The 15,240-nt window shown below is 42.8% G+C and overlaps 1 protein-coding gene across 5 annotated transcripts in view; it reads left to right on the top strand.

Annotated features, from left to right (window-relative positions):
* Window positions 1–15,240, top strand: part of LOC124035925 (LARGE xylosyl- and glucuronyltransferase 2) — a 133,622-nt gene that overhangs the window by 108,633 nt on the left and 9,749 nt on the right. For 4 of the 5 annotated variants that reach the window (XM_046349844.1, XM_046349846.1, XM_046349843.1 and 1 more), the window contains 7 exons: window positions 4,107–4,399; window positions 4,634–4,716; window positions 5,040–5,163; window positions 6,329–6,500; window positions 8,954–9,171; window positions 11,705–11,830; window positions 12,000–12,155. In XM_046349844.1, the coding sequence (XP_046205800.1) occupies window positions 4,107–4,399; window positions 4,634–4,716; window positions 5,040–5,163; window positions 6,329–6,500; window positions 8,954–9,171; window positions 11,705–11,830; window positions 12,000–12,155 (1,172 nt within the window). The remainder of the gene's footprint in view (window positions 1–4,106; window positions 4,400–4,633; window positions 4,717–5,039; window positions 5,164–6,328; window positions 6,501–8,953; window positions 9,172–11,704; window positions 11,831–11,999; window positions 12,156–15,240) is intronic. The other variant, XM_046349847.1, reaches the window with a different exon arrangement.

The raw sequence follows: 15,240 nt of genomic DNA, 5'->3' as shown, positions 1-15,240 counted from the left end.
AGTAGACTTTTGAAGTAGCGCATATAAAAGGCCATACATTTTTAAAGTTTAAATTTAGGCTACATTGAAGCGTCAGGTTCTAGGTGTACAAGGAATGGCCCCTCGGATTTGGAGAGGAAGCAGAGCGTGCGTTCAGCGTTCCCGAATAGCCGGGCCTGCCGACAGCATACAGTTGTATATATGGCCACATTATTATAGGATGACTTGGGAGAATGATGATCTGCAACACAAGGCACATCTCAGTATCAGAAGTAAGAATACAGCCAGAATGGTCCGCTACTGTGCTTTTCTAGACCTTAAAAACTGTCCACCCACAACTGATCCAAATGGAACGAAACATTTAAAATCACAGGGCTTTTACGTCATTATTCAAAGGACATTTTCACTGCAGCCTAGAGTAGAATTTTGTATTGCCGCCTATACAAGATCATGTCTTCAGTGTTATTTCATGCACAATGATGCACCTGGCTTCTCGACTGCCTATCAGCTATTGCTATGTGTCCTTGTGGATTTATATTGAAAATGTATGCAGCTTTGCAGCATGATTGCCAGTTAGCCTCTTGCAGATCTTGACAAACGGTGCACCTACCACTGTTGTCACTATGAATGGTGGACAGAGGGCAGGATAGACTGGTAGACTTCATTGAGTACACCAAACATTAGGAATACTTTGCTAATATTGAGCTACCTGCTGTCCAGGCTCTGTCGGCAGCCGGCCGCGATCGGGAGACTCATGGGACGGCGCACTATTGGCCCAGCGTCGTCCGGGTTAGGGGAGGGTTCACGGTCGCCAGGTGTACGGTGTTTCCTCCGACACATTGGTGCGGCTGGCTTCCAGGTTAAGTGGGCATTGGGTCGAAAAGCAGTGCGGCTTGGTTGGGTTGTGTTTCGGAGGACGCACGGCTCTCGACCTTCACCTCTCTGGAGTCCGTACGGAAGTTGCAGCGATGAGACACTGTAACTACCAACTGAATACCACAAAATTGGAGAGAAAAAGTGGTAAAAAAAGAAAGAATATATAGTTGTTTGAGACGTGACCTACATCTCTCTTCACATAGAAACGGTAATCTCCATGAACCACTATCGATCGACCCTCCCCACCCCCCCCATCTTTTTGCCCTCAGAACAGCCTCATTTCGTCAGGGCATGGACTTTACAAGGTGTTGAAAGTGTTCTACAGGGATGCTGGCCCATGTTGACTCCATTGCTTCCCACAGTTGTGTCAAGATGGCTGGATGTCCTTCGGGTGGTGGACCATACTTGATACACTTGGGAAACTGTTGACTGTGAAAAAGCAAGCAGTTCTTGACACAGAACGGTGCGCCTGGCACCCGTTCAAAGGCACTTAAATGTTTTGTTTTTCCCATTCACCCTCTGAATGGCACACACCCATTTTATGTCTTAATAGTCTCAAGGTTTAAAAATACTTTAATCTGTCTCCTGCCCTTCATCTATACTGATTGAAGTGGATTTCACAAGTGACGTCAAGAAGGGATCATAGATTTCACTTGGATTCATCTGGTCAGTCGGTCATGGAAAGAGTACGTGTTAATGTTTTGTATATCGATTGACCTGTGGTATAGTAAAAGTTAGCATGCAGAAAAGCGTAGTGCATAAGGGAGGTACCAAAACAACTTGATATACAGTGCCTTCGGAAAGTATTCAGACCCCTTGAATTTTTCCACATTTTGTTACATTGTAGCCTTATTTTAAAATGGATTAACCACTTGCTCCTACCTGGCACGCAGGCGTCCCATCTAGAGCTCTGGAAATGCAAATGCGCTACGCTAAATGCTAATAGTATTAGTTAAAACTCAAACGTTCATTAAAATACACATGCAGGGTATTGAATTAAAGCTACACTCGTTGTGAATCCAGGCAACAAGTCAGATTTTTAAAATGCTTTTCGGCGAAAGCATGAGAAGCTATTATCTGATAGCATGTAACACCACAAAAGACCCGCAGGGGACGTAAACAAAATAATTAGCATATTCGGCGCTACACACACCGCACAATAAAATATAAAACACTTTGACCATCTTCTTTGTTGGCACTCCTAGATGTCCCATAATCACTATTGGGTCTTTTTTTCGATTAAATCGGTCCATATATAGCCTAGATATCGTTCTATGTAGACTGTGTGATAAATGAAAAAAAAGAGCATTTCATAACGTAACGTCATTTTTTAAAATTCAAAAAGTGACGATAAACTTTCACAAAACACTTCGAAATACTTTTGTAATGCAACTGTAGGTATTAGTACACGTTAATAAGCGATAAAATTCATCAGGAGGCGATGTAACTTCTATAGGTGTCGTTTGGAAAAAAACATGGCCGAGAGGGCTCGACTAAAACATCCGGTCGGAGAATGGAGGGAAGGAGTTCCCTTGAACCGGTTAGACCAAGAATCAATTGCGAATCAAATGACAAGACTCTAGACAACGTGTGGTAGCTGTAGGCGCTGAAACCTCGGTCTCATGTAATTTGGTTCACTTTGAACAATTCCTGGAAGTAAGCGCAAGGATATTTATTTCCATTTTCAGTGATCAGGTTTTCCTGCGCTATTCGATGAAGCTCACGCTCTGTTAAAGTCACAGCCGTGATTTAACCAGTTTTAGAAACATCAGAGTGTTTGCTATCCACACATACTAATAATATGCATATACTATATTCCTGGCATGAGTAGCAGGGCGCTGAAATGTTGCGCGATTTTTAACAGAATGTTCGAAAAAGTAGAGGGTCGACTTAACAGGTTAAATAAAACAATTTCCTCAGCAAATGACACGCAATACCCCATAATGACAAGGCAAAAAAATAGTTGTTTTATTTACATTTTTGCAAATGTATTTAAAACAAAGAACAGAAATACCTTATTTCAAAAAGGTATTATATCATTTTTTTCCCTCATCAATCTACCCCATAATGACAAAGCTTTACTCAGTACTTTGTTGAACACCTTTGGCAGCGATTACAGCCTCGAGTCTTCTTGGGTATGACGCTACAAGCTTGGAACACCTGTATTTGGAGAGTTTCTCCCATTCTTCTCTGCAGATCCTCTCAAGCTCTGTCAGGTTGGATGGGGAGTGTCGATGCACAGATATTTTCAGATCTCTCTCTAGACAGTTTTGATCGGGTTTGGCCTCGATCCGGGTCTTCCTTCAACCTCATGGCCAGTGGGACCTTATGCTGGGACCACACACAGGTGTGTGCCTTTCCAAATCAAGTTTAGTCAATTTAATTTACCACAGGTGGATGCCAAACAAGTTGTAAAAACATCTCAAGGATTATCAATGGAAACAGGATGCACCTGAGCTCAATTTTGAGTCTCATAGCAAAGGGTCTGAATACTTATGTAAAAAGGCTGTAACTTAACAAAATGTGGAAAAAGTCAAGCTGTCTGAATACTTTCCGAAGGCACTGTAGGGGAGGCGCATGCAAACAGATGTGGAAATGTGGCTAGGATAGAATCAATTATATAATTAACCTGCAAAAGAGTGAATGTAAACCAGGGACAAAACACACTACCTTCCCCTGTGCCCGATTAAAAATATAAACTTCCCAATTTCGATCTGTCCCTAACAATTCACCTTTCCTCTTGCTGCAGGAATATAATCTTTCTGTGTGAAACTGGCTCAAATTAAGATAAGACTAACAATCGTGTAGGCTGTTCGAGATTCCGAGATATCTTCGTCCGAGAATGTGGTTAAGTATCCTGTTGTAAACAAAAACGATAGACCCTGGACATACTGTCATACACTCCTAAAACCAATTTATGATGCCCGCCAAAATTCATAAGCGCCCACATGTGCATGCAAATCCTCTCTCACACATACTGTACCTAAGATGACTGACGGGGTGTTATAGTGCAGTCTGTTCACTTCAGCTCTACGGAATAGCCGTAGGAAGCAGTGAATTACTGTGTACCTACGAGAGGACAAGGCTGTCCTTGTACAGTATCTGTGTCAGTATTAGGTCTAACTGTCTACATATCAGTATTTGCCACATTCCAGCTGTGTCATCTTCCTTTGTTATACAACTCTACAAATGTAAGATTTTCTTCAACCCTAATCTTAATTCCCCTCCTTGCTCCCCCGCCCCCTCTCCAGATGGGCGTTCTCTCCTCCTGTCCCCCTGTTTGTCAGAGACCCCCGAGGCACGGGTTCTAGAGCGGGCGGTTCTAGAGTCGCGGGTGCGCGAGATAGAGGAGGAGAACCGGCAGATCCGCCTGCAGCTCAGCCAATTGCAGGGCACGGCCGGCCAGCCCGCCGACGGTGGTAACTATGGCAACGCGGCGTGGGGGGCGTCAGCTGACACTGGGCCCGAGGATGTGGAGAACACGGCGGAGGAGAGAGCCAATCACACAGAGTGTCCCCGTTCGCCCACCGTACTGAAGTGTGAGGTGAGCCAGGATCAAATACTTATTTTAGCGCAGGTCTGTGTTTTTTACATGTGTTAGTTTAGCTTCACTGTTTGGTCATTGGTGTTAAGTTGATATGTCAAATCTACTGTCATTGGTGTTTATGTGTTTTGGATAAAATAACATAGACATAGTTCAAAAAATATGGCTCTAGTGCTAAAATGTAGGGAGTTGATATTCGCAACAGTGTTCTGCTTCTCTCTTTTTTCTGCACAGCTGATCCATGTAGCGTGCGTGTGTGCCGGTCACAACGCCAGCAGAGATGTGGTCACCCTGGTCAAGTCCATCCTGTTCCACAGGTAACACAACAGAGCTTCACATACAACTACACCTGCTGCTTATAGCTACAGCTACACTTTATAAAGCAACGGCAGTTGTTTGTTCGACTCGATGAATCCTGCGCCAATAAGGATGAAGTCAATTCGGAAGGCCACTTGTAAAAATGAGAATGAATTATTCATTAATTATTGGAAGTTTAGGAAATGTTAGACCCTTCATAATCAGAGAGATGAAGCACTTGAGTAGCTCTTGGCATATGTATCTCTCTCTTACACTCTCTCTCTCTCTCTCTCTCTCTCTCTCTCTCTCTCTCTCTCTCTCTCTCTCTCTCTCTCTCTCTCAGGAAAAACCCTCTCCATTTCCACTTCATCACAGACGCAGTAGCCAATCAGATCCTGAGTTCTCTGTTCCAGTCCTGGATGGTTCCGTCTGTCCAAGTTAGCTTCTACGACGCAGATGAACTCAAGGTAAATGCCAACTATGGTCCTCAGGAGCCTGAGTGTCTGCTCTACCTTTTTAAATCCGTGTTTAGGAAAACAATGGCGTGCACTCTTTGAGCAACCATTGACATAAAAGGGGATTCCACCCCTTTCCAATCAATCAGTTGGCAGGAGAAAGAGAAATCCAGTAGACACTTCACAAGGACTGTAGACCATACTTGCTCTTATTCAATTTTCCTTGTTTAACATGCTCTTTACCCCCTCCTTCTCTTCCCTTTCCCTACTCTTACACCAGTGATGTGTCACACCTCAGTCCTTCTACTCATCTGGCCTCTCCGCTCAGTCACCGTGTGTCTGTGTATATCGAAAAATGGTGTGTGTGTGGGTTGGAGGGGGTGTATGTATGCATGTGCTGTGTCTTTTGTGCGTGGTATGTGTGTGTTGCGTGCATGTACTGTTGGTGGTTGGATGTGTGCGTCGAGCTTTGGCTCTTTGCTACTGACAAAGGGTTCATAAAGTAACATGTTGTTGCTCATCTCCCGTAACAACCAGGCCTCGACCTGTAATATGACTTGGTTCCGTCTCTGTCCCCATCATCAAATTCTCTCTCAGCACTCCGCAAGCTTAGCAGGAACAAAAGCTCCTTGTGCTCTCAAATGTCTCAACTTACTCACCGTTTTCATTAACTCAGTTCAAACAGAGAAGGAAACACTGCATCTTCTGAGCTGATTATGTTTGCAAATGATTCACTTATGCAGATCCCGTTCTGAAGAATCATGAGGCATAAATTATCAGACATGGTTGCCCAGATGCATGCCGAGAGTTATGCAGGTTTCAGTATTCATTTGGGTATCCTGGGCATAAAAAGAGATGACATTTTTAAAGATTGATGCTATTTAGTAAACAGCAGTAAAGCTCCAATTGCTTCACCTCTGCTTTAAAGGGACTTTTATACTAAAGGGACCTTAGGAAACGGATGGGTGTCTGAGCAAGTTAGCTATTTAAAGGAAGGAGAATACCCTTATATACCTGACAAAAGAACCACAGTGGTGTTGCTTCTAATGACATTATTTTTCATACCTTGCAACTTTATGTTCCGTTTCTTTTTTAAATCAATATTTGTGAGGTCTAAAGTGGTTCAACCTCGCTCTTGCTTTCTCTCTCCATCCCTCTACCGTCTCTTCTCTTCCAGTCTGAGGTGTCATGGATACCTAACAAGCACTACTCAGGTATCTACGGCCTGATGAAGCTGACCCTAACCAAAGCGCTGCCCTCTGACCTCACAAAGGTCATCGTCCTGGATACGGACATCACCTTTGCCACCGACATCGCTGAGCTCTGGGCCATCTTCAGGAAGTTCACTGGTACGACCTTTGACCTTGATAAACATTTCTGGTTGATTGTTTGAATAGTGAATTCATTAGTTGAGAGATAAAGCAAATTAGTGAATTGTACCTTTTTTTATGCTATAAAGCAAAAATCCCTCGAGGGCAAAAATGCCTAGAGAACAAAAATTATATTTGATAAACTAGTAGTTGAAAAGCTGTCTAAAAGCTGTCTATATGCTGAAGATTACACCTCGAACAATCTGATTCCACGCTCCAAGACTGCTTCCATCACGTGGACTGGGATATGTTCCGCACTGCGTCCAACAACAACATTGACGAATACGCTGAACTCGGTGAGCGAGTTCATTGGAACGTGCATTGAATATGTCGTTCCCATTGCAATGATTAAAACATTCCCAAACCAGAAACCGTTGATTGATGGCAGCATTCGAGTGAACCAAAGCGCTAACCACTGCTTTTAACCAGGGCAAGGTGACCGGAAACATGACCGAATACAAACAGTGTAGCTATTCCCTCCGCAAGGCAATCAAACAAGCTAAGCATCAGTATAGAGACAAAGTAGAGTCGCAATTCAACGGCTCAGACACAAGAGCTTTGTGGCAGGGTCTACAGTCAATCACGGATTACAAAAAGAAAACCAGCCCCGTCACGGACCAGGATGTCTTGCTCCCAGGCAGACTAAATAACTTTTTTGTCCGCTTTGAGGACAATACAGTGCCACTGACCCGGCCCGCAGCCAAAACATGCGGACTCTCCTTCACTGCAGCCGACGTGAGTAGAACATTTAAACGTGTTAACCCTCGCAAGGCTGCAGGCCCAGACGGCATCCCCAGCCACGTCCTCAGAGCATGCGCAGACCAGCTGGCTGGTGTGTTAACGGACATATTACGGACAGTCTGCTGTTCCCACATGCTTCAAGAGGGCCACCATTGTTCCTGTTCCCAAGAAAGCTAAGGTAACTGAGCAAAACGACTACGAATTCAGTTTGTCTGTAGTCGTTTAGCTCAGTTACCTTAGCTTTCTTGGGAACAGGAACAATGGTGGCCCTCTTGAAGCATGTGGGAACAGCAGACTGGGATAAGGATTGATTGAATATGTCCGTAAATACACCAGCCAGCTGGTCTGCGCATGCTCTGAGGATGCGGCTGGGGATGCCGTCTGGGCCTGCAGCCTTGCGAGGGTTAACACGTTTAAATGTTCTACTCACGTCGGCTGCAGTGAAGGAGAATAGCACTCACTTCCATCATCATGAAGTGCTTTGAGAGACTAGTCAAGGACCATATCACCTCCACCCTACCTGACACCCTAGACCCACTCCAATTTGCTTACCGCCCAAATAGGTCCACAGACGATGCAATCTCAACCACACTGCACACTGCCCTAACCCATCTGGACAAGAGGAATACCTATGTGAGAATGCTGTTCTTCGACTACAGCTCAGCATTTAACACCATAGTACCCTCCAAGCTCGTCATCAAGCTCGAGACCCTGGGTCTCGACCCCGCCCTGTGCAACTGGGTACTGGACTTCCTGACGGGCTGCCCCCAGGTGGTGAGGGAAGGTAACAACATTTTCACCTCGCTGATCCTGGGGCCCCACAAGGGTGCGTTCTGAGCCCTCTCCTGTACTACCTTTTCACCCATGACTGCGTGGCCACGCACGCCTCCAACTCAATCATCAAGTTTGGTAGGCTTGATTACCAACCATGAGGAGACGGCCTAGAGGGAGGAGGTGAGGGCCCTCGGAGTGTGGTGTCAGGAAAATAACCTCACACTCAACGTCAACAAAACTAAGGAGAGGGAGCACCCCCCTATCCTCATCGATGGGACAGTAGTGGAGAAGGGTAGTAAGTTTTAAGTTCCTCGGCGTACACATCACAGACAAACTGGATTTGTCCATCCACACAGACAGCATCGTGAAGAAGGCGCAGCAATGCCTCTTCAACCTCAGGAGGTTGAAGAAATTCGGCTTGTCACCAAAAGCACTCACAAACTTCTACAGATGCACAATCGAGAGCATCCTGTTGGGCTGTATCACCGCCTGGTATGGCAATTGATGGAAATTGATGTAAAATATATCACTAGCCACTTTATACAATGCTACTTAATATAATGTTTACATACCCTACATTACTCATCTCATATGTATATACTGTACTCGATACCATCTACTGCATCTTGCCTATGCCGTTCTGTACCATCACTCATTCATATCTTTATGTACATATTATTTATCTATTTAGACTTGTGTGTATAAGGTAGTAGTTTTGGAATTGTTTTGGAATTGTTAGGTTAGATTACTCGTTGGATATTACTGCATTGTCGGAACTAGAAGCACAAGTATTTCGCTACACTCGCATTAACATCTGCTAACCATGTGTATGTGACAAATACATTTGATTTGATTACCAATGATAATCAGCATTTTAAAATCCGGATGAATGATGATTGGTGATGCTCTGATTGCAGACAAGCAGGTGATAGGTCTGGTGGAGAACCAGAGTGACTGGTACCTGGGGAATCTGTGGAAGAACCACAAACCCTGGCCCGCCCTGGGACGAGGCTTCAACACTGGGGTCATCCTGCTCTACCTGGAGAGGCTGCGACGGATTGGCTGGGAGCAGATGTGGAGGCTGACCGCCGAGAGAGAGCTAATGAGCATGCTCAGTACCTCGCTGGCTGACCAGGTCTGTTTATTTACTTTTATTCTATTCTAGTCTATTATTTTTATTCTGAATATTATTAAATACTCTTTAGATCATTACTTTTCTTAACAAATGTTAATATAGGGCAGGGATCATCAACTAGATTCAGCCAATTTTTTTCTTGGACGGATAGTCAGAGGGCCGGAAAATAATTGCAAATAATTTGTAGACTGCAAATTGACTGCAAGAAGCCCAAACAGATATAATGTTTGACTAAAACATCATCATTTCAAACCTTACTCACATTTGCATACAATCAAGTGACTCTCTGTTATGCGTGGAAATAATTGTGAACAAATGTCTTGAATAAAAATCTCTTGAAGATGATTTCCTGCTGTTTTTACAGTCTTCTATGTCCAACAATAGAAAATAAATATATATATATACAGTTGAAGTTGGAAGTTTACGTACACCTTAGCCAAATACATTTAAACTCAGTTTTTCACAATTACTGACATTTAATCCTAGTAAAAAAAATTCCCTGTTTTAGTTCAGTTAGGGTCACCACTTTATTTTAGGAATGTGAAATGTCAGAATAATTGTAGAGAGAATTATTTATTTCAGCTTTTATTTCTTTCATCACATTCCCGGTGGGTCAGAAGTTTACATACACTCAATTAGTATTTTGTAGCGTTGTCTTTAAATTATTTAACTTGGGTCAAACATTTCGGGTAGCCTTCCACAAGCTTCCCACAGTAAGTTGGGTACATTTTGGCCCTTTCCTCCTGACAGAGCTGATGTAACTGAGTCAGGTTTGTAAGCCTCCTTGCTCGCACACACTTTTTAAGTTCTGCCCAAAAAATGTTCTATGGGATTGAGGTCAGGGCTTTGTGATGGCCTCTCAAATACCTTGACCTTGTTGTCCTTACGCCATTTTGCCACAACTTTGGAAGTATGCTTGGGGTCATTGTCCATTTGGAAGACCCATTTGTGACCAATTTTTAACTTGTAGACTGACTGATGTCTTGAGATGCTGCTTCAATATATCCACATAATTTTCTTCCCTCATGATGCCATCTATTTTGTGAAGTGCACCAGTCCCTCCTGCAGCAAAGCACCCTACAGCATGATGCTGCCATCCCCGTTCATCACGGTTGGGATGGTGTTCTTCGGCTTGCAAGCCTCCCCTTTTCCCTCCAAACATAACGATGGTCATTATGGCCAAACAGTTCTATTTTTTTTCATCAGACCAGAGGACATTTCTCCAAAAAGTACAATCTTTGTCCCCATGTGCAGTTGCAAACCGTAGTCTGGCTTTTTTTATGGCGGTTTTGAAGCAGTGGCTTATTCCTTGCTGTGCGGCATTTCAAGTTATGTCGATATAGGACTCATTTTAATGTGGATATAGATACTTTTGTACCTGTTTCATCCAGCATCTTCACAAGGTCCTTTGCTGTTGGTCTGGGATTGATTTGCACTTTTCGCACCAAAGTACATTCGTTTCTAGGAGACAGAACCCATCTCTTTCCTTAGCGGTATGACAGCTGCGTGGTCCCATGGTGTTTATACTTGCGTACTATTGTTTGTACAGATTAACGTGGTACCTTTTTGCGTTTGTAAATTTCTCCCAGGGATGAACCAGACTTGGGGAGGTCTACAATTTTCTGAGGTCTTGGCTGATTTCTTTAGATTTTCCCATGATGTCAAGCAAAGAGGAAATTAGTTTTAAGGTTTGCCTTGAAATACATCCACAGATACACCTCCAATTGATTCAAAATGTCAATTAGCCTATCAGAAGCTTCAAAAGCAATGACATAATTTTTGGGAATTTTCCAAGCTGTTTAAAGGCACAGTCAACTTATTGTATGTAAACTTCTGACCCACTGGAATTGTGATACAGTGAATTATACGTCAAATAATCTGTCTGTAAACAATTGTTGTGTCATGCACAAAGTAGATGTCCTAACCGACCTGCCAAAACTATAGTTTGTTAACGAGAAATTTTTGGAGTGGTTGAAAAACGAGTTTTAATGACTCCAACCTAAACTTCCGACTTCAACTGTATATACAGTATATAGAAATGTTGGGTACAAATAAAACCACCCTCGGCCAAAATTCGACCCACGGGCCGCCAGTTGGGGACCCTGATATAGGGTAATCTTATGCCTCAAAGCATACTGTGTATGAGGCAAATGGTAATGTAAGTGTGTTAGACATCTCAAATGAACATTTGGTGCATGTGTAAATGTGAATGTTTACTATTGTGTGCCAGAGTTCTATATGATTTTAATGTGTGTATAATACACTCGTAGAAAGAAGGGTGCAATCTTGAACCTAAAAGGGTTCTTCGGGCTATCCCCAAAGGAGAACGCTTTGAATAACCCTTTTTTAGTTAGAACCCTTTTGAGTTCCATGTCAAACCCTTTACACAGAGGGTTCTACATTGAATCCAATAGAGTAAACATGGAACCAAAATAATTTATCCCATGGGGACACCGAAGAACCCTTTTGGAACCCATTTTTCAAGGAGGGTATTTCACAGGTGTTTAATGTGAGTGGGTAATCTTGTGTGTAGGACATCTTTAATGCGTTCATTAAGCAGAACCCAGTCCTAGTGCATCAGCTGCCCTGCTTCTGGAACGTTCAGCTGTCTGACCACACACGCTCCGAACAGTGCTACACAGAGGTGTCTGACCTCAAGGTAGGGCTATGCAGTGAAATACATACACACACACACGCACACGCACACGCACGCGCACACACGCACACACTCAACATAGCAAAATCCCTCACTTATTACCTTATGAATGTACTGCGTCTAGTCATCTGGCTACAGGTCACCATGGTAACATGTTTATGTCCCGTGTCAGGTGATCCACTGGAACTCTCCTAAGAAACTTCGTGTGAAGAACAAGCATGTGGAGTTCTTCAGGAACCTCTACCTAACCTTCCTAGAGTACGATGGGAATCTACTGAGACGAGAGCTGTTTGGCTGCCCCAGCCATGCCACCTCAGAGAGTGTACAAGTGAGTAAAACATTACCTTAACGTTAACCATAATTATGTGATAAATCAAAACAAATCAAATCACATTTTACTTGTCACTTGCGCCCGAATACAACAGCTGTAGACCTCACAGTGAAATGCTTACTTATAAGCCCTTAACCAACAATGCAGTTTTAAGAAAATACCTTTAAAAAAGTAAGAGATAAGAATAACAAATAATTAAGAGCAGCAGAAAATAACAATAGCGGGGTTATATACAGGGGGTACAGGTACAGAGTCATTGTGCGGGGGCTCCAGTGTTGAGGTAATTTAGGTAAAATGTGCATGTACAGTAGCTAGAGTTATTAAAGTGACTATGCATAGATAACAACAGAGAATAGCAGCAGCGTAGAATGGGGGGACAATGCAAATAGTCTTGGTAGCCATTTGATTAGATATTCAAGAGTCTTATGGCTTGGGGGTAGAAGCTGTTTAGAAGCTTCTTGGACCAAGACTTGGCTCTCCGGTACCGCTTGCCGTGCGGTAGCAGAGAGAACAGTCTATGACTAGGGTGGCTGGCTGCCTTCCTCTGACACCGCCTTGTATAGAATTCCTGGATGGCAGGAAGCTTGGCCCCAGTGATGTACTGGGCCGTACACACTATCCTCTGTAGTGCCTTGTGGTTGGAGGCCGAGCGCTTGCCTTGCCAGGCAGTGATGCAACCCGTCAGGACTCGCTCGATGATGCAGTTGTAAAACCTTTTGAGGATCTGAGGACCCATGTCAAATATTTTAAGTCCCCTGAGGGAGAATAAGTTTTGTCGTGCCATCTTCATGACTATGTCTTGGTGTGCTTGGACCATGTTAGTTTGTTGATGTGGAAGCCAAGGGACTTGAAGCTCTCAGCCTGCTCCACAACAGCCCTGTCGATGAGAATGGGGGCATGCTCGGTCCTGATTTTCCTGTAGTCCACAATCATCTCCTTTGTCTTGATCACGTTGAGGGAGAGGTTGTTGTCCTGGCACCACACTGCAAGGTCTCTGAACTCCTCCCTATAGGCTGTCTCATCGTTGTCAATGATCAGGCCTACCACTGTTGTGTCGTCAGCAAGCTTAACCTCTTGCTCCTACCTGACACGCAGGCGTCCCATCTAGACATCTGGAAATGCAAATGCGCTACGCTAAATGCTAATAGTACTAGTTAAAACTCAAACGTTCATTAAAATACACATGCAGGGTATTGAATTAAAGCTACACTCGTTGTGAATCCAGGCAACAAGTCAGATTTTTTAAATACTTTTCGGCGAAAGCATGAGAAGCTATTATCTGATAGCATGTAACACCCCAAAAGACCGGCAGGGGACGTAAACAAAATAATTAGCATAGTCGTCGCTACACAAACCGCACAAATAAAATATAAAACATTCATTACCTTTGACCATCTTCTTTGTTGGCACTCCTAGATGTCCCATAATCACTATTGGGTCTTTTTTTTAGATTAAATCGGTCCATATATAGCCTAGATATCGATCTATGAAGACTGTGTGATAAACGAAGAAAAATAGCGTCTTATAAGGTAACGTCATTTTTTTAAATAAAAAAAGTTAACGATAAACTTTCACAAAACACTTCAAAATACTTTTGTAATGCAACTTTAGGTATTAGTAAACGTTAATAAGCGATTAAATTGATCACGAGGCGATGTATATTCTATAGCTGTCCGTCTGGAAATAATGTCCGGGTAAATCTCAACCAAAATATCCGGTCGGAGACCGGAAGAACTGCGCTGCCTTGCGTCTGTAGGCAAATGACAAATGACAAGACTCTACACATCGTGTGGAAGCTGTAGGTATTGCAACCTCAGCCCCATTAAATGTGGTTCACCTTTATCAATGGGTTCAAGTCGCGCATGGATATATTTTTCCATTTTCAGTGATCAGATTTTCCTGCACTTTTCGATGAAACGCACGTTCTGTTATAGTCACAGCTGTGATTTAACCAGTTTTATAAATGTCTGAGTGTTTTCTATCCACACATACTAATCATATGCATATACTATATTCCTGGCATGAGTAGCATGGCGCTGAAATGTTGCGCAATTTTTAACAGAATGTTCAAAAAAGTAAACCCCCTGTTATGGCTGCAATCCCACTATCGGGATATAAGTGTCATCAACAACAGCTGAATAGCACAGCGCTACATACAATAAACATTACTAAAAATATTTATATTCATGTATCGTAAGTGCAAAGTATGGAAAAGACAGCTTAGCCTTTTGTTTATCCACCTGTCGTGTCAGATTTTGAAATTATGCTTTACAGCGAAAGCAATCCAAGCGTTTGTGTAAATTTATCGATCGCACGATAAAACATTAAGTACACTTAGCATCAGGTAGCTCGGTCAAGAAAATCAGAAAAGCAATCAAATTAATTGTTTAACTTTGATGATCTTCGGATGTTTTCACTCACGAGACTCCCAGTTACACAACAAATGTTCCAAAATACCTCTGTTTGTTTGTTGCGTTATGTTCAGAAATCCATTGGAAAGAGCGGTCACGACAACGCAGACGAAAATTCCAAATAGTGTCCATAATGTCCACAGAAACATGTCAAACGTTTTTTATAATCAATCCTCAGGTTTAAAAAAATATATATAATCGATAATATATCAATCGCAAATGTCTTTCACAGTAGGAGAGGGGAAAACAATGGCTGTCCAAATTCTGTTTCGCAAGCAAAACTCATAAGACCACTTGACGCGATGTTATCGTTCAGGCTCATTTGTCAAAATAAAAGCCTGAAACTATGTCTGAAGACTGTTGACACCTTAACCTCTAGCGACGAGCAATCCCGTATCCGGGAGCGTAATCATAGCCTCAAGCTCATTACCATAACGCAATGTTTCCTATTCATGAAAATCGCAAATTAAATAAAATAAATATATTCAAACACAAGCTTAGCCTTTTGTTAACAACACTGTCATCTCAGATTTTCAAAATATGCTTTTCAACCAAAGCTACACAAGCATTTGTGTAAGAGTATTGATAGCCTAGCATACCATTAAGCCTAGCATTCAGCAGGCAACATTTTCACAAAAACAAGAAAAGCATTCAAATAAAATAATTTACCT

This window comes from Oncorhynchus gorbuscha, linkage group LG05, assembly GCF_021184085.1.
Source record: "Oncorhynchus gorbuscha isolate QuinsamMale2020 ecotype Even-year linkage group LG05, OgorEven_v1.0, whole genome shotgun sequence".
Lineage (NCBI taxonomy): Eukaryota > Metazoa > Chordata > Actinopteri > Salmoniformes > Salmonidae > Oncorhynchus > Oncorhynchus gorbuscha.
This window is presented reverse-complemented; position numbering and strand designations above follow the sequence as displayed.